We start from the raw sequence: 24,995 nt of genomic DNA, 5'->3' as shown, positions 1-24,995 counted from the left end.
TTTTTGGTGCCAGCTCTGGCTCATCTAAGTCCACTGCGTTCTCTCAAATGGAACCAAGTGAAGGGCTGGTCCTTCCTATCCTTAGATAGGAAGAGCTGCTTTTCCAGGTGTTTGGGCTTAGGCAAGCAGGCTTGGCATGGAAATGTGTACTGCCAATTCAGGCTGCTCATGTTATGCTGGGAGGTGTCCTCTGCTCCTGTCCTTACTGGTTGTTCACCAGTGCTAGAGAGATGTTGGTCCTGGTATCCCCTGTGGGACTAGGCTGGAGCAGGCACCTGTAAGAAGCAGCAGCAGGTACAGAACTTGCAAAGCCAAGTTCAGGACTTTTGGCAGGGAACTGGCAGGGGGGAAGGATTGTCAATGCCTTCTGGGATCTTGCCATTCCCTGCTCTTACAGATCTGTGGGCATCAGTTCAAGTCAGAAATTCGCCAAGGGCCTGGCTGTGCCTGGAGCGATGGTCCTTCTTGGCCACCCCAAAGCAGCCCCTGTCACTAGCCCACATGAAGCTGTGCGTGCTGTGGCCTAGCTGGCCTTGCCCTGGTTTTGTGCACCTGGACAGTGAGCCAGGAGGTTCCTGCCTCAGCATCAGCCACAAGGGCTGCCATTCTTCACCATGCCAGCCCTGGTGGAGCACAGAGGAAGATTCATGGAAAGCAATATCTGAGTGCGTGATGGGGGGCCCAACCACTTCTCAGCTATGACAAATGCCACTCCACTGTTCTTACTAGCTATTTTAGACTGCTGGGCTTGGTGGTCTTCCAACCCTGGAGCTGTGAGGGCTGTTTATTCCCCTCTGGCACAGTTGTGTTTTATAGCCCTGACAAATATCACAGCAGTTTTGCCTTTAGCACTGCCGGTCTCACGGGAGAGAGCACTTAAGAAAAACAAAAATCCAAACTCGTTTCCCATCTTTCTCCATGCAGTCTAGCAGATACAGTGCAGTCTAGCAGGGGGAGCTCCTTGCCCACACCTGGCTGTGTGTGGATGCTAAGAAGGCTCTTCTCTGCTGGGAGATGGCTGTGCCCTCCTTGTTCCTGTTGTCTGTCCTGTTCACGATCACACAACAACCATCCCCTCAGTATGGTACATTCCCTCCCCATTCCAGCATGGTTTGTAAAATGTGGTTGTCACTAGAGCTGGTTTCTTGCCTTGTCCCCAGTGGAGAGATGACAAATCCTAGTGAGGCCTTAGGCAATTTAGGGAGCAATAGTGCGGCTGGGAAGGATGAGTCCTAGCTCCCCCGTCCAGGGGCCAGCTCAGAAGCAGGGAGCCAGCACAGGCAGAGGCTGGGCTGTCACTGCTCCTCCAAAAGTGGAGGTCTAGCCCAGACCTTATGGGTTGTGGGCCACCAARCGCTTTGGGCTGTGCTCACACACAGGAGCATGGCAGAGCTCCATACAGCAAGGGCATGTAGGCCAAACGTTTAAGCATTAACAGATTTCCAGGCATGCCTCCTGGTTACTGCCAAACCATGTGGTTGAAAGCAGCACTGCTTGGTAGTGCAGAAATATCTAGGCATGTAGAGTGCCATGAAGAGGAAGACAAGATTTAAGCTGTTCTGGACCCATTCTGGACCCAGATTATTCCTGAGGGGCAGTGCTGGGATTTTGTTTTTTTCCTTAGCAATGGCTCAGAATAACAAGAGGGCTGCTCTGTAGCTTGAGAATGCTTTATTTTTATAACACAATGGTCTACAATAATGAGAGGGCTGCTCAGTTGTTTGAGAGACCTTTATTTTTACAATGCGATGCAAGAGGTGTGGTGGTTGCTTTGGTATGTCTTTGGGGCACGGCACAAGGGTGTGTGTGCTGAGATAGCAGTGACGCACTGTGCAGGGCATAGCAAGCCAGGTTTGGCACAGCCTTGTCTACGATCCCTAACTTCTCCTGGAATGACCTGTCCCCCAACCTGCCCCTAAGGTTTTAGCTGGTTCATTGGGTCCAGATCAGAGTTTAGCAACATGTCAACCTATACGCCTGTGGGCAGCCAGGAGAGTTTGGAAGCTTGCTATTTAGCTGTGTAGATGCAGCCAGAGAATAGCTGTGACTGTTTGCTCTCTCTGATATGTGTCCCCTCTCATCTGCCACTTCTCTGCAGAGGAGAAGCGAGCCCTTTCTCCTGGAGCTGGCGAAGGCTGCTTAGTTGGCTTTTCTGCAGCACTGCCTGGGCTGCATCCCTAGATCCTACAGGGCCTTAACTTTATTGTGCCGTCTGGACATAAGGCAGTGCTTCATTTTCAACAGAGGGAAGGAGTAGCAGAAACCCAGGAGGCTGTCACAGGAAGGAAACAGTTCATATAATTTAAATTAAATCAGGATCAAAGCAGCCTATTGACTTATTAATGATATATAATTAACTGGTAATCAGTGAACTGTACATTCAGGATCAAAACTGTATATTCAGGATCAATATCAGTAATACAGCAGATAAACCACAAAAGTAAACACTTAATGAAATGTTAATAAATACCTACAAATATCTAAGTGAACCCTGAAGTTTTGATCTCGCACACACCCACGCACACAGCTGCAGGTACACGCGTCCCCCCTCTCACAGGCAGCATGGGTTACGAGCGCCTACCCTCTCTCCTGGGGATGCGGGCTCCCTTACACACCACTCCTGTGGGAAATGTGGGTGCTCTAGCTTTATGTGTACCCATGCTGCTCCCTGCAATCTGCGAATGCACATGTAAGTGAGAAAAGCCTGTACGAGTTCAGATACTTGCACCCAAGTTGTGAGCACGCAGTGCATCCTCTCCTGCCAGCCCTCTAGCTGGCTGCTGGCTGCTCCCAGTATCTGGCGGGGAGGATGCTCTGTCTGGCCCACGCAGAGGCCATCGTGCCAGCAGGGTGACATGCCAGTGTCGAACCAGGTTTTGACTGCTGCTGCTTCTACTCCAATGTCTCTCCCCCCCTCTTATGAGTTTTCATGCTTCTTTTATACTTCTTTTCAAATGGACTCCTTTCTTTTCAAAAGGCTCTTTGTAATTCCCAAGTTACTCTTTAACCTATGTGATGGTTGCCTTCTTCTTTAATGTGATTAGTTTGTGGCAAATGCCCATTTTGGGGTATTTGATCCATACACACATGCATGCACACACACAGTTTACACTCACATTCTTCTCTTAATGGGTGTTGTCATCCAGGCTATTTGCTTAGGTTGGGCTGTGTGAGCACCCCCGTGCTGCCCTAACAGTTACGGACCTCAGCAAATGGCACAGATGATAATTCTGCAGTATTTTCTGGATGATCCTCTGTAGCCTACAGGGCTCTGACTGCAGCAGCAGGACACAAGGCTACATCTCAGCAGTGAATGCGTGAACGGTTACAGATCTCTCTCTTCAAGGGGGGCACATGCAAGGCTAGGCTGTAGCTACCATGGTGTTGGAGGGCAGTAACATAGAGAAGGCATAGCTTAATTAAAAGCCACCATCATCAGTCTTTTCATGTGATTTTAGGGCAACACAAAATTACTTTGCCAATGACACCGTGTGAATTTTGGATAGCATAGGGCCCAAGCCAGATATAGCTATTACAGTCCTAGAGTCAGGAAGTCCTTGGGGTTTTAATTAAGTTAGAGAGAAGAGCAGGCAATACGGAGACACTGGGATGTCAGAAACTACTGAAGAACAGAGGTAGTTTAAAAAGCTATCTCCCATTTTGCCCCAAAAGCCATTGGATATTTTATATGTAAAATATGTAAAAAAGTTCCAATCAGGTAGGTATTTGGTGACTGAAAGAAAGTTCACTTTTGATTTCCATAATGTTACTCTCTGAACAGAAATAAGAATATGCTTGAAAGAAAGTTGTGGTAGTTTGGCAGTTCTCCCATAAGTTTGGGTAGTATGATTAATTCTCTGTGGTTTGTAAAACTCACATTAGAAAGTTAGCTCTAAAATATTAACTTGGCCAGTAAAATTCCCTCCAGGCAAAGACCCTGCATCTCCCTTGAGCTGTACCGTGGGAATGGGCCGAGTGTAAGTGTGGGTGGCGTAACGCCATCATATTCTTGAACAAGGACACGTTCTCACAAACGCAACGATTTACTCGTTGTGTTTTGGACACTGTAACTACAGCTCAGCGAAGGGAAAGGATTTTGTGGCAAGTCCATGCATCAACTGGTGCAATTCCAGTGACATCAGAATGTCTCCTCCTATGTAAAACATAAAGCTGAGAATATCTTAATTTGAACTGCTGTGCCTGGGAGGCCAGGATGTTCTCATATATTTTGAAATTCTGTGGAATTTTCTTATCCTTGCCTAATAAATTTTTCCCAAATTTTTTTTAAACCCACCCTTGAGATTTTATGGCTACTAGTGAATTAACCAAAGTAACCAGAATAAAAACAATATTGTTTGAGGAAGAAGTGGTCATTGGCTATGGAAAATAAGCAGTCAGAACAAAAGGACTCTGTTTTTTCTTCCTGGCATCTGGAACGGGCGCGGAAGGATGTAGTAAGGTGTTTTCATTTCAGATGTGTACTGTTGCAGTTGTACTGCAAATRTTTGAATTCAGTGTGTGATTCATTTAGACATAGCAGGTTTTGCATTTTTACACTTTTTTCTCCAGTTTAGTATAATTTTGGTGCATTACAGTGCACATTTAGTTCTCCATAGCAAATGAATTGTGCTTTCAGCTCCACTCATCTCAGCTAAGATACGGGTGGAGTTCTTTGCTTGGAAAATGTTGGTCTTGGGGCATGGTCAGGCAATCAGAAGGGAGCAAGTTAGCGTACTGCCAAAAGTCAGTTCCTTTAAATAAGAGACAGAAGCTCAAAACATGCGTACTCCCAATCTGTTATAAACTTCAGGTGAAATGGCATAGCATTACTCACTGGTTCAGGGTAACCCATTTTACATGCAAGATGGTTTCTACATCTTAGCTGAGAAGCTGTCACTCTTGGTGACTGTCTGAGCACGTCCTCTGAATCCATGATACTTTTGATATGGTGGTGCTGGGTGCTGCAGAAGTGAAGATAAGACACGTGGGTGGATTTCTTAGCTTCTCCCTAGCCCCTGGGTGAAGCTACCTCTGTGGATTCATCTGGTTAATAGGGAGTTAGGAATGTCTATGAGCAAGGGTTTTATGTTGGAAACACTCATCCAACAGTCGTGTTCATCTGAACACACAAGAGGAGTTACGGCTGCATAGCATCACTGCCACAGGGCCTGGTGGAAGCCAGATGAAATGGGAAGGGATGAAGCTGGTCTTTGGGCCAAGTGGCAGGTCAGCAGAGGGGAGAGGATAGTCCGGCTGTCCATGCTCGAACTGCTAGCACCAGTCTTTTTCCAGTTTCCCTCTGCTGTTTGTTTTCCCAGTACCTGCTGCTAGGAAGGGGTATGGCACAGACCACGGTGCCCTTTGCCTAGGGGGATGCCCCCGAGCAAGGCAAGGGATCTCRGTGCACACTGTTGATTGGGTCTGCCTGGTCTCCTCTCCTTCTTTTGGAATTACTTAAGGACCTGCTTAAACTGCTTTTGCAGTCACTAAAATAGAGACTCTGTGTATTATTCCTCACTTCTACTTCTGTGTGGTGGCCTGCTTGGGATAGATATTCCTCCTTAGCCTAGCTGGAAGCCAGTGATAAGCACAGGATTGTAATCCAGTATTTACGGCCTTTTTAATTTCAGAAAACTAATGTGATTCATTTGTAGCTCATCTGCTGCCCCATTCTCAGGATAACAAAAGTTGTGGGTGAGGAGTCTGACTACTTGCATTAATCCCTGGAGAGCTGGGTCATGGAGTCTCAAACAACAGTCACTGCTTTTGTGCTAGATGCTTTGCATGAAGCTGGCTAGCTTAAAATTTTCTTTAGAAGTTGTGAGGCTATTGACTCTGCAAGCTGGCTTTGGGCAGCTGATGTGCCGATATAGCCAAATGCCCTATTCTTGAATTTTTCCTTAGAAGCGATAGCGCCCCTGTGAGCAGAGACAATACAAATTTTGGTTGGTTATAGAAATGACTACCTGCTAATGACTTACATTCTTGCTTTCCTTCCTCTCAGAACATCCCCACCTTGGGAAGTGTAGCAATAACCATGGCGCTCCACAACTGTGATGAGGTGGCAGTAGCTGGGTTTGGCTATGACATGAACTCACCAAACGCACCACTGCACTACTATGAGAACATCAAGATGTCAGCCATCAAAGAGGTAAGGAGCTCCTGCTGAGCACATCTTCCCACACGTCTGCCGACTGCCCTGACTTCAGAGCCTGAGGTGGGCAGCGACAATAACTTACAGCTTTCCTATATGGTTCAAAATGCAGCTTCACCCAGGCATTTACCCTTAAAAATCTAGACATTCTCCTAAATGCAGTGTGTTAAAAATGGCTGTTTCTGCTGGGAAAAGTTCTCTGGAATGTATCTATAATGTGATTCCTTCTTCTCAGAGTGGCAGGGAAAAGCTTTGCATAAATGTTAATTGGAGTAGGGTGAAAGGAAACAGTTCTGCCCTAGGGTCGAAAAGATGTGACCTGTTCCAGCTTTTTGATCCACTTTATTACTCTAATCCACACACTTCTTTTGCTAGATGATCCGCTACTCAGCCCCTGTGAAATGTGGGGGAGGTGAGATTAGCCTATGCATGTTAGCTCTCAGCTGACTATGAAGCAGCAGTTAACTAGTGTAAACATATCCTTACAGCTCTGCAGGGACTGATCTCTAATGCTACATCTACCTTAGAAACATTTGCTGGTACCATCATAGTGAGATGCACAGCATTTTTAGAGGAACAAAAGCTCTTGTGTCTGTATAATGCAGCAGTGTAAACATGTCCTTTCTGGTGTGTCCTTTCCCTGTGCCAAACTTTGACACTTGTCTCAGCTGCTTCTGTAGTGGGAAGTTTTCCTGATTTTTTGGTAGAGCTCAATCAAAGATGTGGCCCAAGTCTTCCTAGAAATGCTTCACCCCTTCACTGGCTCCTGGATGGGGGAACCTTTTCTGTTCTTACTCTGTGTTGTGAAAAGAGGTGCAGTCAAAAAGGGGGTTGTTCTGAGGGAGGCAGTGCTTGTTGTGCTGTTCATGGGCAGCAGCTCTCTCCTCGCACATACTAGTTGTTCACCTCAAGCGCTTCCTCATTGATGCAGGCCAGGAGGGAAGTTGCAAAGTTGTGCTTTTCCAAATCACAAGATTGTATGTGCCTCAGGACTCTCACAGACTGCAGGCTGCATGACCTTAAACCAACTGAAAGGGATTAGAAATCAGTCATTAGTCAGTTGAAGAAATTAGAAGAGCATTTGTAATCATCAGAGCAATGAGGCTCTGGAACAGCCTCTCAGCAGTAGCCAAGAAACCAAACGGAGTTTGGGAAAAGCCTGTGTGAGGAGGTTCCCAGAGATTTCAAGGGACTGGACAGTGTGATCCTGGAGGTACCTTCTGGGCCTGTGGAGGTAGCAAGAAAGTCTGCCTTTCTCAGTGGAATAACTACAGATTTAATCTCTCATTGCTGGGAAAGTATGTACCCATTTACAGGATTTAAGGGGAGACTGGGTAAGTCCACAGAGGAGAACAGTATTGAGTTACTATGTACAGAGACCATATACAGTTCATGAAATGCCCAAGCAGAAAATAGGTGAGGAGTACCRTTGTTGTGGTAGTAGGGGAGGTATCACATCAGCTTGTCCTGTTCTGACTCTTCTCTGGGCATCTGCTTATGACCACTGCCCGAGATGGGACCCTGGGCTACACAGGCCCAGGTCTGAGTTGGTACAGCTGGTTTCTTAGTCTTCCAGGAAAGATACAGCTACACCAGGGTGAAAACTGATGCAGATGTGTGTCTCCAGCACTGGCTGCAGAGGCTATTCATGAAAGTTTCAGGAAAGGCTTCTGTCTGTGTGTTGACCCTCTGTCTCCTCTGGTGAATTGACTGCATTTGGTATAGAATCACTCTCGCTCATTTGCTCTTCCTGTCTCTTAAGGACGTCAGTCCCACAGTCTGCCTTGGACATGGGGACATTCACAGGGGTTGCCCTGTGCTAGGCCTGCACCCTTCTGTTTACAACCCCAAGGTCAAAGACACCTACACAGAAGCTCAGAAGCTGACAAGAATGARGTCTTCTTGCTCTGGACCCTTGCATGGGCCAGTGGAAAAAGATGGCAAGAGGAGCTGGAGTCTCTGGTCCTCTGCTGCAGGGCAGGAATTAAAATGCTAGAAAGTCTCATCTCAGAGCCGCAGATGCAAATAACAGCCACARCCTGGAGCATGCTAAAGGGAATGGATGGGTCCTGGCACTCTTAGTGTTAGTCTTAGACCCACTCACCCTTCTGTGTCAAAAAAACTGATAAACATCAGCAGGGAACAGAAAAGCTTTTACAAAATACTTTTCCAAGCAGGAATTTAGAGAAAAAAAGTCAGGAGGCACCACTGCAAGGGGTCTGCAGTGAAGAGGACAAGGTCTGCCATGAGCTGGCTTCTGATTCCTCTGTCCCCTTCTCTCCCACCATCTACTTTGTTCTTAATTCCTGCCAGTGAGGTTTTGAACTGAATTCTGAGCCCTGTCAGGTCTCAATGCACTTAGTGCTCCTTTTTCAGGGCCTGGCACCCCATCTTTTGGCTCCTGAGAGCTAGCCATCTTTGAAATTGCCAGTCCAAACTGGCATAAGGTCACCACCCAAAGCAAGATGCAGAAGCCAGTGGAAGGCAAGAGGGAGGCACCCTTGGACACTGTATGTGGTCTCAGGGATAAACCTTGCATAGCAGAGGTAGTAGATGTCCTACTTTGTGGGGATGAACATGTGAAATACAGCCAGTAGGGTCTCCTGGAGGTAACAGAAGGTTTTTATCGTATCTGTGTGAGTTTGGTGCTATTAGCCTGTGAAAGAAGTGGTCTTTCTGATTTTGGATCTGTCCTATCTCCATTGCTTTTCGAAAGGGCTGATTTTGGGTGTCAGGACCAGAGTTAACTGGGCCAGGCGGTCAGTCGGTGCCTGGCTTAGCAGGCCACTGCTCTCTGGAAGCTATCAGTCATCGTGTCCAGGATGTTCTGTACAGAGGTGAGGGAGTGTTGAAAGGTTCTGGTGAAGCCTCACTAATTCAGATGTCAGTGGATTTGTTACCACAGCCAGGGCTGTTGATGAGAGCTCTGCAGGCCAGTGGAGCTGGTTCTAGGAGGAAGGTTCCTGTTCCACTTGAAGGGTGGTTATCTGATATGTGTCTGCCCATCTAATGCTCACATCCTCACCCACAGGCTCGTCTTACATTTTGCTGCTGTGGTACAAGAAAAGCCATCTGTTCCCGAGTATCAATAATTAATGCTCCTCCTGCCCCTGCCCCTCCCAATATGACAAATTGTTTGAGGTATTGTGGAATGTGAAGAGAAGAGAAAGGATTGCATTTCTTCCTCTCCCATTTAATATTAATGGTAGCTGGTAATTGTTAGTCACCTGAGGGTGAAGTTGAAAGGTGAAGGGCATGATAGTTGGGTTGTGTATTCTGCAGTTGCTCTTAAAGAACTAAAAGATGGAGTTCTGCCTCACCCTGGACTACAAGTGTGCAGCACACTCTGCTCARAGAGAGACCTGCATGTGGTTTGCAAACCAGGAAGCTACCATGCCTTTGCACCTTGTGCCAAACTTTGCCTTTGGCACTAATGAAATGAGGTTGACCCAGACCCAGACCCAGGCTCCACCAAGGCTTTTGTCTTTTCCATCTGCTCTGACACCCAAAGACCCAGGAGCATCCACAACATTTCCTTCTGTATTACCTTTGGACGTCTGAGATTGTGCCCAGACTTAGTTCTTCCTTGTCATCCTCTGTGCTTCAGTCCCTAAAGGAGCCAGTAAAGCAGGCTGTGTGCTGAAATTATGCATGCATCGTCTTCATCCTGTGCCTGGCCTGTAGACCCTTGCAGGCTGGAATACTGGTTTTAGGACACAGGACGGGGAGAAGGTTTACTTAACAATGTTACAGCACCGAAGCAATTGTCATAGGATGCATCTGTTCCACCTTAACAGACGTCCCAGACAGAAGCCCTTGCAGTTTGGCTAGGCTTCAGTGAGGCAAAACCTTCATTTCTGAAGTGAAAGCCTTTTCCCAGGGTATTCAGGTGCCCCAGAAGGAGTCTGTGGATGCTGACCTACTGAGGATCATTTGGCACAGTGCACCATTTGAAGCCTTTGGACATTTTCTGCTGCCTTCAGCAGGGACTGCTCTGCTGATAACTAAGCAATGGGATAGGGAACTGCTAGGAGATGATCCATGTCTCTTCTCAGCTCTGCCCAGACTTTCTGCCCTGCTTGGGCTGAAGAACCAGATTTCTTTAGGCTTGGGTGCTTTTGTCTTTCAAAGTTCTATAAAATCCTAAAATGGGAAGTGTTAAGTAAAGGTTGACTGTTAGTAGGGATAGAGACTGCATCCATCTCAGAAGTGTACATTCCGGGTCTGTGATGGTCCAAAGGCCTACAGCTTCACTCCACCTGCAGCCACAAGAAGAGAACAGGTAGCACGCTGGGCACAGCCTGACTGTCTCCCGAAATACAGCTGTGTCCCAAAGGGCTCTGTTCACTGACTGGTGGGCTCCTCCAACCCAATTGATGGAGAAATCTTCAGTGTTTAAACCTTGAGAGCAGCTGCAGGGAAGCACTCCAGCTCCACCCTGAAACTACCACTGTCTTTACAGAGGAAATGTAAACACTGACAGCGTCTTGGGTCCATAGGTGCCACATATGTGCATGCCTCATGGGAGCCTATCCAGGAACATCCATCAACCCCCTTCCGTTGTCTTGTGCATCCAGGGTGAATGGACCTACAGGCGAAAGTGTGTCCTCTTGGCAAGGTGTGTCGCTGATTTACACTTAAGGCCTGCTTGACATCTCCCTGGACRCCCTTGAAACCCTGTGACTCATCTCTGAGGAATTTGTACTGATTACATAAAAAAGCCAGCAAAATGCGTTCGCTTGCTCACAGCTGGGCGGAGATGCCTCTCCCATGCCAAGACTGAGGTGATAAAATCTCTCTGTGGAAATGAATGTGATTTTTCCTGTTGCTCTCTGGGACTGGCTGTTGAACTTCCAAGAGGCAAAACCTGGCAGTCTGAGTGTATACTTTTGCTTAGTCTTTGCTTTCCCCACAGAGGTAAAAGCCCTCAAGGTCCAAGGTTGTGCCGGTATTGCTACCCCAGGAGTCAGCTGCCTCCACTGCATCTTCCAGCATCTCAGACTCCCAAGGGCTGGACAGACGTTTCCTGCCCCAGTGGAAAAGGCTCTGTGAGGAGGCAGATGCTCTGCAGCTTTGTCCGTGTTCCCAGTCAGGGGGAGGTATATGGTCTTGAGGCACTGATTTATTCCTCTGGGGTCCGCTCAGTAGCATGGCTGCACAATGTGTATGGACTCCCCTGCAAGAGTACTGCAGCTTGTGAGCACTCATGGGAGCATGAGAGTAAATTTTCCTGGTGGACTCGTGGGTGGCTTCCTTTCTCTCTGTGCAAAGGACAGCCCAACTCCAGAGAAGTCACAACAGTGTGCTGCAGCCAGGAGATGTCCTGGCAGGCCTGGTAGATAAGATCCTTATGCTCATAAGCATGCTTAGGATTGCTGGAAGCACACTGGAGCAGTGCTTTCAGTGTTTCAGGCGGTGAGCTGGAAGGTCAGTGCTTGCAGTGTGGAACTGATCCTCACTCACAGCCCCCCTGCCCAGCACCTTCTGCCCTTGTCCCTCATGGTCTCCTGTGGCTGGGGATGCGCGCTCCCTGGCCTTCACTTCACACGGGTTATCTGTACTGTATGAACCCGCTGTTCCTTGGTCTGCTACTGGGAGGCTGCTCCCAGTAGACCCCATGCTGTTGTTGAAATTCTCACGGGTTATTTTTCAGCTCTGATCATGTCTCTTTGTTTTAACTCTTTAAATGCAGAATGTCTAAGTGTGTCATCTCCCTTCAATTAGTATTTTCCCTATTTCCAGCAATTTTGCAACAGCTTCCAACTCTTGGCTGCTTCCATGAATGCTGTATAGAAAAAGAATGAGTTGTTGCCAAAGCATCCACTCACTTGTTTCTGTTTTCCTGGTGGTGAGTACATCAGAGCTGAATTCTGGTAGTTTGTTGTATTTTTATTTCTTGCTCAGGTCTTGTAGCACTTCCTGCCCAAGTACTCCATAGATGTGTATTTTTCTCACAGGTCACTGTCTTCCAATAATGTAGGGTATATAGGGAATATATAGGGAATATAGGGAAAGAAACATAAAGATGGAGATGAGAAAAGGGGAATTATTTTAAAATGGAGTGAAGGCTTTTTTGGATTACAAATGAATGAACCTGTCTGTAAGAGTTACGATAGAACTTCATTACTATTGGCAAAACAGGCAGAAATGATGTCAGGATGGGAAAATGACAGTGTTTAAAATAGTAAAAACATATCCATGAGGAGTTAAAGAAACGGAGCAGAAGACTGTGTTAAATCATGAGAACGAAACACAAGACCAGCTCCCAGAATCCCTCCTCCATGTGCTCTGCCCTGAGATTAGCAACGTGTTGCCTTCCCCTGCCTCTTGTTCCGGAGTGAGCTTCAGCCTCCTGGTAGTTTCTTGCAGGAGCAAGCATGTGAGCAAAGGCTCACCTCCGAGACCACACAGGAACTGCGCCTGTCTTCTCAGCAGCTGCCTGCAGATTGCTTCACACACTTGTGATTGGTAAAAATGCAGACGTGTGGTTAAAAGTCACCCTTATCAATCCAGGTCCCATCTGTGACATTTGCGTCACACAGTCTGCACCGGTTGCGCTGCTGATTGGCCTCCTTTTCACTGTAGAAGATCAAGCGCCAGCGGCAAAGTTGTCGGAGGTGTCAGCTCCTTTGATACAGCTGTGCCCGGGACTCCAGTGACTTGCGGCCTGACCTGAGGGGGAGGTGGCGGGACTGCCTTTGATGGCTTCTTTCTGATCATTGCCTCCACTTCCCCTGCAAGTCTTTGTGGGATGCTGGAGGACAGCATCCTGTAACACTTCTTATTCAGTGTGTGTACGGGCTGTCACAAGGGCCAAGGAGGTGGCCTGCAGCACGCAGTGACACACAGCTTTGTCTCTGTCTCTCCCTGCCAGCAGCTACCTCTCTGAATAATCCACAAACATAAAGTTTGGAGTCTCGGCCCATAAAGATGCAAACAATAGTGCTTTATCATCATCCAAACTCTCTCTGTGAAGCCACCCTTTGCATTTTAAATTAACGCAAGTTGCTTGGGAGGGGGTGACTGGGCTGCTTCAGGCCTCCAAGTACCTTAAAGTTTGCAGTAGCCAGCAAGAAGAACAAAACTCCTTTGAAAGCGGGACAGATGTCTTGCCTGGTGATTTATAGACTGAAAACACAGCTATTCGAGCCTGGCTGATGAATTGCAATTGGAGTACGAGGAATGGTGCAGCCTGAAATGGGGGTCAGCTTTGGAGGGGGAGGTTAGGGGCTGGGGCAGGGGCACCTCCGAAAGGGCAGTGCTTTTTCTTGAGGCCAGCAGTGATGACTGATGAGGTTTATACGTTTTTGTCTTTGTTTAAAAGCCACCTGTCTGACAGCGCCTTGGCTAAACGACGGCCTCACATGCTGTTCCTGTGCATAAGGACTGTGTGTCTATATAATAGAGATCTAGAAAAGATTGATGGAATAGCAGTGGTGGCTAGAGCACAGGTAGTGCATTGTTCAGTAGGCAGAAATATGGTAACATTGTGGAGTACCGTTGTGTGCTAATAACAGCAAGGAAGGTAAAGAAATAACTTGTAGCATGGATAAAAACAGAGTAAAGGTTTGGTCAAAACCTCCGTAGGAGAAGGCAGTAAAAGACCCCAACATTGAATACAGACCTCTGTAATGATGCTAGGTACTACCAGAAATTGCGCTGTTACAGTTATACATTAGGAACTAATATTACTGTGAAGGGAAGAGTCCAGATATTCCCTGATATGATAGCTAATGCAGCTCTTCTCAAATGCCCTCAGACCATGACGGGACAAGAAGAGCTGATGGCCTTTCAGAGTTGATTTTACATGAGGACCTTGCAGAGGGCTGTTTTAGGAAATAGCCTTTGATCAAGTGTTAATGCCTTCATCGTTAAATTAAACAGAAAGACAACAGAAGGAATTTTATACTCAGATTTCCCTCCAAAAGGAGGGAGTCTGCAAAGCACAGCTGTATGCAGACTGTGGGGCAGCACCCAGCAGTGCTTGCAGAGTGCTCGGTGGCTCTGAGACGCATGTGCAGACTCTCATCCCAAGCACATGCAGATCTCTGAATTTAGGCCTAGCCCTGGAGAACTGGCTACCAAGCATGGCTGCACTGGAGAGCTCAGGGACTCAGTGTGGAGGGAACTTGGAATCTTTTTGTGTCGAAAGTGCAAAAACTATCTGGAATTCATGTCTTCAGCAAGGGTAGAACTGATAGGAAAAGGTTCCAGACATAACTTCTTAAATAACTGCTTCAAAGCGGTGTTAGAAGTAACAGAGGAGTGGGAGAAGGCATCAGGCAGTGAGGAAACTTCACCCTGATGGTCAGAAAGGACAGGGATGAAGTGAAAACTGGCAAAAGTCAAGCTGGATTAGATCTTGCAATGGAAAATAAAACAAATACTGCACAGTCCCACTGCCATATAAATAATATGGAAGCAAGAAAAGAATTATCAGGGCAGTGGCATCCAGGGGAGGTGAAGGAAGTGGAAGGGGTAGGGATTAATGAACCTAGGTGGGAACCATGTATGAATCAATGTACTACCTCCATCAGGGCGATATGGTGAACGTGAGGGAAAGAGTGACTTACGGTGAGAAGTTCATAGAGACAGAAAATGACTGGATCAGCAGTGAAAGGCAAAACCCATTTGAGCTAATGCACTTSGTGTGAGAGTCTGGAAGATGTCTCTTCCAAAAACTCAGCAGTTGAGCCAATTAAACTGTAAATCCAGAGGAAAACTTCTTTAATAAATCTATCAGGCTACATGTGGTTCCACAAGTTTAGATTATATTGGACATAATACCTTTTCCTCCTTTCTTTTGAGGGGGGTGGGAGCAAGGCAAGGAAAATAATCCTATCAACTGCAGACCTCCTAATCTGACCTCGGAGATACTCCTCAGGACTTAGAGCAAAGTTTGAAAGAAAGAATAATTCAGTTCTGAAGACAAATGCAACATGGATTTACCAGAGGCAGATTACAAAAGCTAGTATCTTTATTTGATAAAAAATTAATTGTGGGGACAGAGGAAGTGTAGTAGATAGGTCTGTCTGGAGTTCAGTTAAGTATTTGACACTGTGCCATGTGAGAAATTATTAGTTAAGCTTGAGAAGCTATGCTTTGGTGCAATACCTGTATGTGAGTAGTCTCTGTAAAGGAGAAGACAAAGGGTAGCACTGGATGGAAGGCTGGGAGTTCCCCCTGAGTCGGTCATGAAGCCAGTCATGTTTAATATTTGCATTAATGATTTTTGGCACAGAAAGCAACGGTGTGCAAGCGGAATTTGTGATCATACAAAACTAGGTGTGGTCAATACAAAAGAGGATCAAAATATCATACAGGAAGACCTGGATTGCTTTGAGAACAAGAGTAAATTAGATGGGATGAAACCTAATAGTATGAATAGAAGGTTATGCAATTTGGGACAATAATAGGAATTTTGGTTTCTAAGCTGGGAAAGTGTCATTTGGAAATGATAGAGGGGAACATTAAAAGATGAGGGCTCCCAGCTGTTTCAGGCCGTGCAGCTTCCTCGCCAGCCTGGCAAGTGTCCCTGAGGACAGGGACAACAGGTGAGCTGTGAAGGCTGCGATGCTGCTGCTGTCCTGGCAGGACAACTGAGAGACTGAGGGCGCAGAGGTCCTGAATGAGCCTGCACAGCAGGGTAYCAGGAGGTGCACAGTGCTGGTGAAGCTACGGGTACGAGGTGGCCTTACAGCACTTCGTGTTCATGGTCACTCTGCCAGGACCAGACAAAGTGTGTGGGCAAGGCAGAATCATGAAAAATAAGCAGCTCCAGAAACAGGGCAGTGAAGGTTAAAGGTAAAGATAAATTAGCACCAGTGGAGTCTGGAAACAAGACTGGGTCTAGGCAAGAGACATTACCAGTAAAGTACCACCTATTGCTGCTCCTGGGGTTTCTGTGCAGGTTTTCAGGGAGAAATGCTGCTGGCTGGCAGAAATATGGAGGAATTGAAAAACCTTCTGTTTTACAGCCTGCTGTTTCTCCTGAATGCATTCCTTATTGACTTTACTCTCTCTAATTTAATCTTCCTGCATTTTATGAGATTGCAATATACTCGATAAGACTAACATGCGCTGCAGCTCAGCCATTGCCCCAACTGTAAGTGATTACAGATGGGGAGCTTACCTTCATTGTGGGCTGATCTCTGAAACATTTTCGTAGTCATAAAATATTCTACTTGGCTGCTTTTGAAGGGACAGAGAAATAGTGTTTTGTGCTTCTTCCTGGGACTGTCAGGGAAAAAGGACAGGTGGTGCCGGGGCATTTGCATAACTCTGAAAGGTGGCTTTAACTGATGATAAATTTTAATCTAATAACTGTGACCAAAGAATCATGCATCAGCCCCACTGCCATCTCTCCAGGATGGACAACCGTAACAGTGCATGTGCCTGCAGAGAGACTTTCCTGCTGCTTCTCTTCCCACCAAGAAGGGCAAACATCAGCTAATCAGCTAGAGATCCGAGGCAAAGGAAATCCCAGGCTGATCCCCAAACAGCAGGAAGGGCTCTGGAGCCTCCCGGGACACTCCTGCTGGAGCACACAGGGATTTGTTACTCCTGCCGTGGGCTCAGACAAGCAGCGTGTTTGTTGCACAAGTGAAAGCAGTTCTGCACACCAGCTGTAGGTGAGCGGTGGTGGGGGGAGCAGGCAGAGCCCGTGTGCCAGGTTGCAGGAGCAGTGGTGGCAGTGATGTGTGGTGCCAGGAAGGTGGAGGTGGCAGTGAATGCTCCAAGCTGCTCTGTCACTGCCTGGAGGTGCAGATTCACGAGAGAATAACTGGAGTTTTCTGCCTGTGATGCTGAGGTGTAGCTCCCGGGCTTAAAGCAGGAGCTATGTGAACATAAATGGTTCCACATGCAGGAATAGGAAATGAGGCAGAAGGGCTCAGAGTGCGCAGGGGAAGAGAGGGTCAAAGCAGTCAGAGGGGACAGTGAATGTCTTGCCAGGGAACCCAAAGTTTGTCCAGTGTCAGAGGGTAGGAAAAGGCTTTTTGCAGCAGCAGTGTCTGGAATAAACAGCCAACACTGCAGCTGCTTCATGTAATCCTCCTCCAGACGTGGATCTTGCTCACAGTGCACTAGTTAAAATGCCAAAATGAGCGCTGACACCACAGTGCTCGCAGTGGGACAGGGGTGGGCCGAGCATTGCCTGGTCCTTGCCATCCTGCTCCAACTCAGGACATTGCCTCAGCTCAGAGACTTCCAGGACAACCTGCCTGTGAGTTTGGGTACTCAGAGCACCTTGGCTTACCTGAGCAGTGGGGGTAAATGCTTGGCATGATGCAGAGGACTTTCCCTTACAACAGCTACAACATGATCCTGGCCCCAAAAGAAGCCTGCGACTGCGGTGCTCTGGCTTTTTATGAGTCCCTCCAAGCCTTGGGCCTGCCACTGGCACTCAAAGCCCTCCTGCCTCCCAGCCGCCCCGGCGGTGTGTGCTGCTCAGGCACATGGGCTCTCTGTGCAGCCACCCAGCAGCGTTCAGAGAGCGCCTCTGTGGCTGTTGCAGGTACGCAGGCAGCACAATGTGTGTCCTTTCAGCCGAGCTGCAGGCACTGCAAATGTAGACATGGGCCAGCATCTCACTGCATATCAGTAAGACTCAGCTTCCTAGGCAGGTTTTGTGGGGTATTTTGGTGCTTTTCCCCTGCCAGTGCCAATGAGAATGAAGTGCTTGCAGTTTTGAAAAATCTGCTCCAGATCTCCTCCCTGCTGCAGCCGCTCACGCTGGAATGCGGTTTCCTTCGCCTGATTAGCTCTGTCTGTCAGTGGGGTGAGTCCCTCGCCCGCAATCAGTAACCTGAGCTAGTGCTGAAGACATGCCTCATCCCTCCTGCCTGACATGCCTCATCCCTCCTGCCTGCATTAGCATCAGGTGCTCGGGCACGGGCCAGAGCAGCACCACTCAGAGAGCTCTACAACTGCTCTTCATGGGGGGGATTAAAAACCCTTTCTCACCAGGAAATCCTCTTCCTCTGTGGTCTTTCATTCAACCGCAAAATACTTGTGAGTACTTCCACGGACATCAGCAAGAGCTGTGGAGCAAGTGTGATGCTAAATTCCCTTTTATGTGGCTTTCTGCTTGGAAACAGGAGTTTGTGGCAGTGACCAGAGTACTGGGTAGCCTTAATGCTGAACAGCCAGAGGTGTACGCATCTTGCCACCAGCCTTGCAGTCAGTAGAGGAGCCAAATTTAACCTTAGCTTAAGAGAGTACCACCCAAAGTTTTATCACCAACCTCTTGTACTTAAATTCCTGCTCCACTCCTGCCTTTCACACAGTCAGGTTTCTTCTAGCCATCAGATAAGGTGCTTGCGTGTGACCTGAGCTGACATTTTCGGTGGTTTGAGTTTGCCTAGAAGTGGCTGTTTCCCCAGTTTCCTTATGTACCAAGGGACGCAAGCAGGTCATATTGGGTGAAACCAATTGGCTTCTCTTACTGCTCCATGAGGCAGAAAGATGTGAAGGAGGGATCAGCCTGTGCTCTGACATATCAGGCAGTCAGGCTCCCTAGTGCTCCAGATAGGCTTCGAACAAGCCCAGCCAGCTGTAAATTAATGCATCGAGACCTGGTCTTCACAGCATCACCCTTGTGCCAGCAGACAGCTGCTAACTGCATGTTGGCTTGAGTGCATGCACACTTGACTGCTTGTGTTGGTGCTGTGTGTCCTCATAGCAAAGGGCTGTGGTGTCAAAAGTGACACTGCTGCATGACAGAGGCTGATCGCACAAACCCCAGGTGGCATGCCACGTGTGGGAATGCTTTCAGCACTTTGGGGGGTCCTGGCTGTCCCACTGCAAATGACAGGAACATACAGCCATGTTCTCACAGATCCCCCTGCTCTGTGCCATCATCTCTTTCTGTGGTGCTTTTTAAAATTCATGTTTTCTTCTTTCACAAGCCAGCCTTCTTCCCTGTGCCAGTTTTTAGTTTCTGTTCTCATGCTAGCAGAAGCCAAGCAGTGAGTTGTTTCTGGACGTTGCCTTTTCAGTTTATAGGTAGGGTCTTCTGCATTTTCAGACTCCCAAAGAGCACCACCACAGTTTACTATGCGTGGCCCTGTTGTTACCCTGTTTTGGTGCACCCTTGACAGCATCCCAGTAAACAGTGTCACTGGAAGCAGAGAAAGTCGAAGACTTCTTTTGAACACAGGTTGCAAGATAAGACCTGCCTGAACTTTTCTTAGCAGCTTTAACTGTCATCATTCTTATGCACTGAGGGGGCGGAGGTGGCTTGTAAACACACAGCAGGGGAAGAGAGGTGTTTCCAAAATACGCTGGAGATTTATAAAGGGACCCTCGGTTCCAGGGACCTCTTGACAGCAGGCTCCAAGCTGTGACCAGAGCTGTCAGCCAGCGGGACAGCTTGCCCCAGACAGGACTGGACATCCACAGATGACAGGACACCCACACACGCGTTGTGTATGAGGAATACAGCCAGTGTGGGACCTATGCTCTTCAGGAAGGTACTCCGGGTTTTGCAGTGGGCTCTGAAGTGGGTTTGGATAGCTGTGAAGAAGTACTCTTGGAGGGCACATTTGACTGGTGATTTGCTGGCTGAGGCCACTTCAGAGAGGCTCCTGTAGACAGATTTCATCATGTTGCAGATCTTATTTAGAGCCCAGATTATCGCTGGCTGAAGCGCTGGGCTGGAGATCGGGATTCATTTCCTAGGATTCTTGCCGTGTTGGGAGATCTTGGGGAAGTTGCTTTTCCCTATTCTGCCTCGGCCTTCCCAGGGGACAAACTACTCCCTGCTTTCATTAAGTGCTTTAATAGGACTGGTGCTGTGGGGTGATGGCAGATGCTGTGATCACTGCTCAAGCCTGCTGCAGGGAACACATCTGGGTGGGCTGACAACAGCTATAGCAATCACTGCTCTGACATGCCTGGCTGGGAAATGTGACCATTTCACCCTTTGCATTGTATTAGTGTAACCTTTAGCATGTGGTTTCCTGCTGGTAGGGCTAGCGGAGGCAGAGAGCGTGCCTTAGCGAAGCTGGGCTTGGAGCTAGCGGCTGTAGTTCTGTTGTGGAAACCCAGAGTGGAGGAGCATTTTGTGCCAGGAGAAGACTCCCAGAGAGCAGGCACATGGCCAGCAAGTTCTCAGTGCTTTAGGATGAGCAACATTGCCAACCTGCAGAGGCAGATTTTTTCTTTTATCTGATTCCTGGGCTGCCCCARGTGATCCCAAGCGCACTGAGAAATGGCATGCCCCCATCGTGAGGCAGCACCCCCATGCGTTGCCCAGAGGCTGCCCTTAGCAGGGAGCTGTATAAGGGGGAACATGTCCTGCCACCATGCCTTCTGCCCACACCATTCCTCCAGGCACGTCACCATTTATGCTGTGCTGTTGGACTTGTGTGGTGGCCTGGGAGGGCACTGTAACCAGTTAGATCTGCCCCAGTGAAGGCGCCTGGGATGCCCAGATCTCACCATACCAAAGAAATTCACCCAGCCTGTGCCAAGGGGAGACCTCCTACTTCAAATATGTGAGTCTGCTGGCTGTATCTGCTTTGCATACGAGATGGATGTTAGTCTTCAAGAGATCTTCTGTTCTTCAGCAGGGCCTCACAACTGCCCTGGCAGTGGTATGGCCGCTGGCATCTCTGATGTCCTGTGCTTTCCCGTGCATGGCGACAGGGAGTCTTTTGCACATCACCACAGCAGAGCCAGCACTTGCTGCTCGGGAACAGGCCAACAAGGTGGTTTCTTAGCCGGCCTTGGGAAGGGGCCATGCAGTGAGAGCAGAGAAGGGGCTCCTTAGCATAACCCACTGCACTGCCCCTGCTGGCATCTCCCGTGGTGTGAGAGCACGCTTAGCCAGGATAGCTGCTCATCTCCTCTGTCTTTCCCATTTCCTTGCAGTCCTGGACACACAACATCCAGCGGGAGAAGGAGTTCCTGCGGAAGCTGGTGAAAGCCCGAGTCATCACTGACCTAACCAGTGGGATTTGAGTGGCTGCAGCCACTGCCTCAAAGAGAGGAGAGGAAGACACACGCTGCAGCTCTGGGAGCAGACACTGGCAGCCCTCTGCAAGAATCCTGCCTCTCTGGAGACACGCGGAGATGCCCAGGTGCTCTGGGATGGCCCTCTCACATTGCCAGGCTGCACAAGGCTTGCATCTGCTGCCTCCAGTCCTAGAGTTGGCAGGAGGTGGGCATGGGACTGAGTGGGCAGTTCCTGAACTCTGCATAGCAGACGGCTCTTCTGTGTCTAGAATTAAACAGGAAAGACTCAGGAGGGAGAAGAGAGATTTGTGAACAAAACAATTTGTGCCAAATGGGAGGTGGTGCTGCCCTGAAGCAGCAATGCCTGAATGTACAAAGTATTATTTTTTAAAAGAAACTCTGCTGGAATCATACTAGAAATACCAAGGTGCAGAGCAAAGTCTGCTTGTGCACAGCCCTGCGAAAAGCTCGGCCTCTCCACGCTCCATCTGCATTGTCACTGGCCTCAGGCCTTTCCCCAGGAAAACAAATCCGTCCAAAACTTCAGTGTTGTTGGTGCTGCTATAATTTAAAGGGAGAATGGCTTTCCTTCATCCTCCACTTGGAGTTTCTGGTTGGAGATGAGCATGGGTTTGTTTTTCTGCACTTTTCCTTGCTTCCTGCATAGAGGCAGCAGCAGCAACCACTTATTTGGCTGCATTTTCCATAGCTGTTGCTCTGCCCTGACTCTGCCCTGACCCCAACATGGAGCAGGGAGCCAATGGCTTTCTCTGCCTGCAGCAGACCCTCGCTGCCTTCCTGCCTGTCACAGCGTTGAGGAGCCTGCCTCGTTGTGCTCAAGGCTTTCAGGCCTCTTGGTTTGTGCCTGCTGTGCAGGACCCTTGTGGAGTCCATGCAAATTGGTGTCACCATTTCTGGACAGCATCTCGCTTTATTTTTGTGTGGGAGGAGGTCAGATCTTGCATGGAGATCTGAAGCTTTACAGTGTTTAAGAGCAGGCAGCCGAAGACATGTTTGTTTCATGTTCCCGACTTGATCGTGTTACCTATTTAAGTGACTCGTGACCTCAGTGATGATGGAGCCTGTTGGCAGGGGTCGGGGGGCCTGCTGGGAACCCTTGCCATCTGCTTGGCCCCTKCTCACTTCATTTCCAAGCTCCTTCTGTGCTGCTCTAGCACTGCTGCTCCTCCAGTTCTCAGGAGTGTGTCCCTTCCTTTGCCGTCTTGGTCCCGAGATGCAGTATTTGCACATTTGATTTGTATACGTACTTCAGAGGAGCTGGAATAAACTGAGCAACACGGCCAAGTGTGAGGATGGTGGGGTGGTCTTATCTGTCTGGAGAGCGTGGGCAGAACAGGGACTGCCGGGGGAATGGTTACAGGTGGAAATGCGCTCCCGCTCTTGTCTAGCCTGGAAGGGGCCGGACTGCACCCACAGAGGGGCAGCGTGGACTTCGTGCCTCGAGCCGAGTCCCTGTGTGTCGAGGCACGGCATGCAGCCAGCCCCTAGTGGGGTCGGTGGAGGGGGTCTCCAGGAGGGATGTTAGCGGGGCTCGTGATTGTGGCACTGTATCTGATGTTCTCCAGAGGAATGCAGTCTGCCTTGCTCTGAGCTGGAGGGGGAACTTAGCCCTCACATGGATAAATGGGGAAAGGATGCTCAGAACAGGGCTCACATGGGTTCCCCCAGGCCGTCTGTGCCCCCACTGGCTTGCAGTGGGTCGTGGCTCCTGGGCTGAGACCCCACAGGGGATGTGCAGGATGGGGCAGGCAATGAACCATGCATGGAGCAAAGGAGCAAACCGTACAAAATGGTATGAGACCAGGCTCCAGGAAGAGGCAAGTCTTGGTTTCGACACGGTGCTGGCCACATCCTCGGGTGGGACATGCCCCTCAGGAGCCTCTCCTGTGTGGTGCACCCRGTGTGCCCATAGCCAAGGAGCCTGCTTGGGGGCAAGTCCTGCCCAGCTTCTGGTCAGGGCTGCTCCCTGTCTGGTAGTCTGGGCATAGCTCAAAGATCCTGCCTCTTCCAGGCCCCAGAGGACAAAGAGATGCTGGGAGGCTCCATTTGAATATTCTCCCCCAATTTTTTTTTCCTGTTTGAGGAACTGGATTTCCATGGCTCTCGCCAGGTGACACTCCCTCTGTGGTCCCTGTGCGCCGAGGCCCTCCCAGGGTGGCATCGGGAGACCTGGGCTGGAGATTGTCACTGAGGGCAGGGTGGGCACTGTCCTCCGTCTTGGCGCTTGAATTGGGTTTTTAACCAGCCACTGCAGGAGTCCTGGGACGTTGATGGGGGTGATGGGCAGTGTCCACATGCTGTGTTGAGCTGAGACGCCAGAGAACCAGACAGCCGCAGCAGGGAGGAGGAGGAGGGTGAGGAAAAGCCTTCGGTGTCAGTGCTGGGCCCCTCTCCGCCCCTCTCCACCCCTCAGAGGAGCAGAAACATGAGGCTGATCAGGAGGAGAATCGTATGTGATTTCCCTCCTGCTCACATGCGCAGATGGTGCAGCACACAGTGACCAGCCATCTCCTGGGCAGCCAGGTCTGTGACCATCCTTCTGTGCCCCAGCTGAGCACCTAGACTGGGGACCTGGGCTAGACTGGGGACCTTTTGCTAGCAGGATCTAGTGGGCCTGGGATTAGCTGCAGGGGATGTACCCCCCAACGGAGACTTGCAGTGGTATTACATTTAATGTTGTCCCTTTTATTCAACGCTACAACATTGTGGGGCACCTTTATCCTCTGCCTCACTGTCTCCAAGTCCTTGGAGGGAACATCTCCGCTGCTCTGCCTTCCCTGCCATCGCAGCTCCCCACCATGGTCAGGGCCAGGTCCTGATGGGAAACCCTCCCTGCAGACCAGGGAGGTGACTCCAGTGGGGGTCTCTAGGCAGAAGTGCCCGGGCTGATTAGACAAGTCCGTGGCCTAGGGTGACTGCGGTGGGTCGGGACCCCATCTGCAGGCAGAATGCAAGAGGATGGGGAGTGCACGTTGTGGGGCTGGAGGCTCCCCGCCACTCGCTGTCCCCATGTGCCTTCAGCTGAGGGCTCTCGGCGGGGCCCGTGGTGGGGCCTACGGGGCAAGTGTCCCCGAGGAGCAGCCCGTGGCCAGGCCCTGGGGGTGCTGCGGGCRCGTGCCACAGCCCTGCTGGGTCTCCCTCCCGAAGGCCCTTCCTTTGGCTCGTTCCCTGCAAGCACCTGCAGCCACCTCCCGCCCTCTGAAAGGCTGCAGTCCTGCCAGCCGGAGCGGTGTGCGCGGGTCAGGGCAGGGTCAGTGGGACGGATGTGAGTCTTGGCCTCTCCCTGCCGTGACTCACCTTTTCGTCTTGGAAGGGAGAGCCCAGGGGAATTCTCCACGGCCTAAATATAGAGCAGGGTTGCCTGACGCCTCTGACGCGCTGCTATGCAGAAGGGCCATTCRGGTGGCAGGGAACCTGCCTGGAGAGAGGCTGGGGAGGTCAGGGGTGGGGAGAGCCCTGCGCTGTGGGAGAGCCAGGTAGGGGGTGCTGCTGTGGGGTCTTGCTCCTGCCTGGGCAGAGAGCAGGTCTGGGGGTGCTGCTGGCCTGCAGGGACACCAGCACATGCTGGCCTGGGGGAGAGGGGCCACAGGGGAGCTGCCACCACGCTGACTGCAGCATGAGTGGGTGCCAGCAGGCTGCTCAAGCGCTTGGGGCACGCAGCCCTCCCTGGTGCTGCTGCCCCAGCATCGGGGTCCCCCACCAGTTCGCCCCAGGGCAGGTCTGGCCACGCTGTGGCCTCCAGTTCACATGTGCCAAATGGAGGCAGCAGGGGAGGATCTGCTGCTGCCCAGCATCCCTCAGCCCAGCACTCCTCACTCCAACATCCCTCCGCCCGGCATCCCTTGGTCTGGTATCTCCGGGC

At 49.7% G+C, this 24,995-nt stretch overlaps 1 protein-coding gene across 19 annotated transcripts in view; it reads left to right on the top strand.

Moving 5' to 3' along the window:
• Positions 1–21,656, top strand: part of ST3GAL3 (ST3 beta-galactoside alpha-2,3-sialyltransferase 3) — a 207,266-nt gene extending 185,610 nt beyond the window's left edge. For 18 of the 19 annotated variants that reach the window (XM_026086806.1, XM_026086815.1, XM_026086813.1 and 15 more), the window contains 2 exons: positions 6,005–6,151; positions 21,029–21,656. In XM_026086806.1, coding sequence (XP_025942591.1) covers positions 6,005–6,151; positions 21,029–21,118 — 237 coding nt within the window. In that variant the 3' untranslated portion in view covers positions 21,119–21,656. Of the gene's footprint in view, positions 1–6,004; positions 6,152–11,896; positions 12,003–21,028 lie in introns of all 19 variants that reach the window. The other variant, XR_003256853.1, reaches the window with a different exon arrangement.
• Positions 21,657–24,995: the final 3,339 nt, after the last annotated feature.

This window comes from Apteryx rowi, unplaced genomic scaffold (genome assembly GCF_003343035.1).
Source record: "Apteryx rowi isolate R43461 unplaced genomic scaffold, aptRow1 scaffold_7, whole genome shotgun sequence".
Classification (NCBI taxonomy): domain Eukaryota; kingdom Metazoa; phylum Chordata; class Aves; order Apterygiformes; family Apterygidae; genus Apteryx; species Apteryx rowi.
This window is presented reverse-complemented; position numbering and strand designations above follow the sequence as displayed.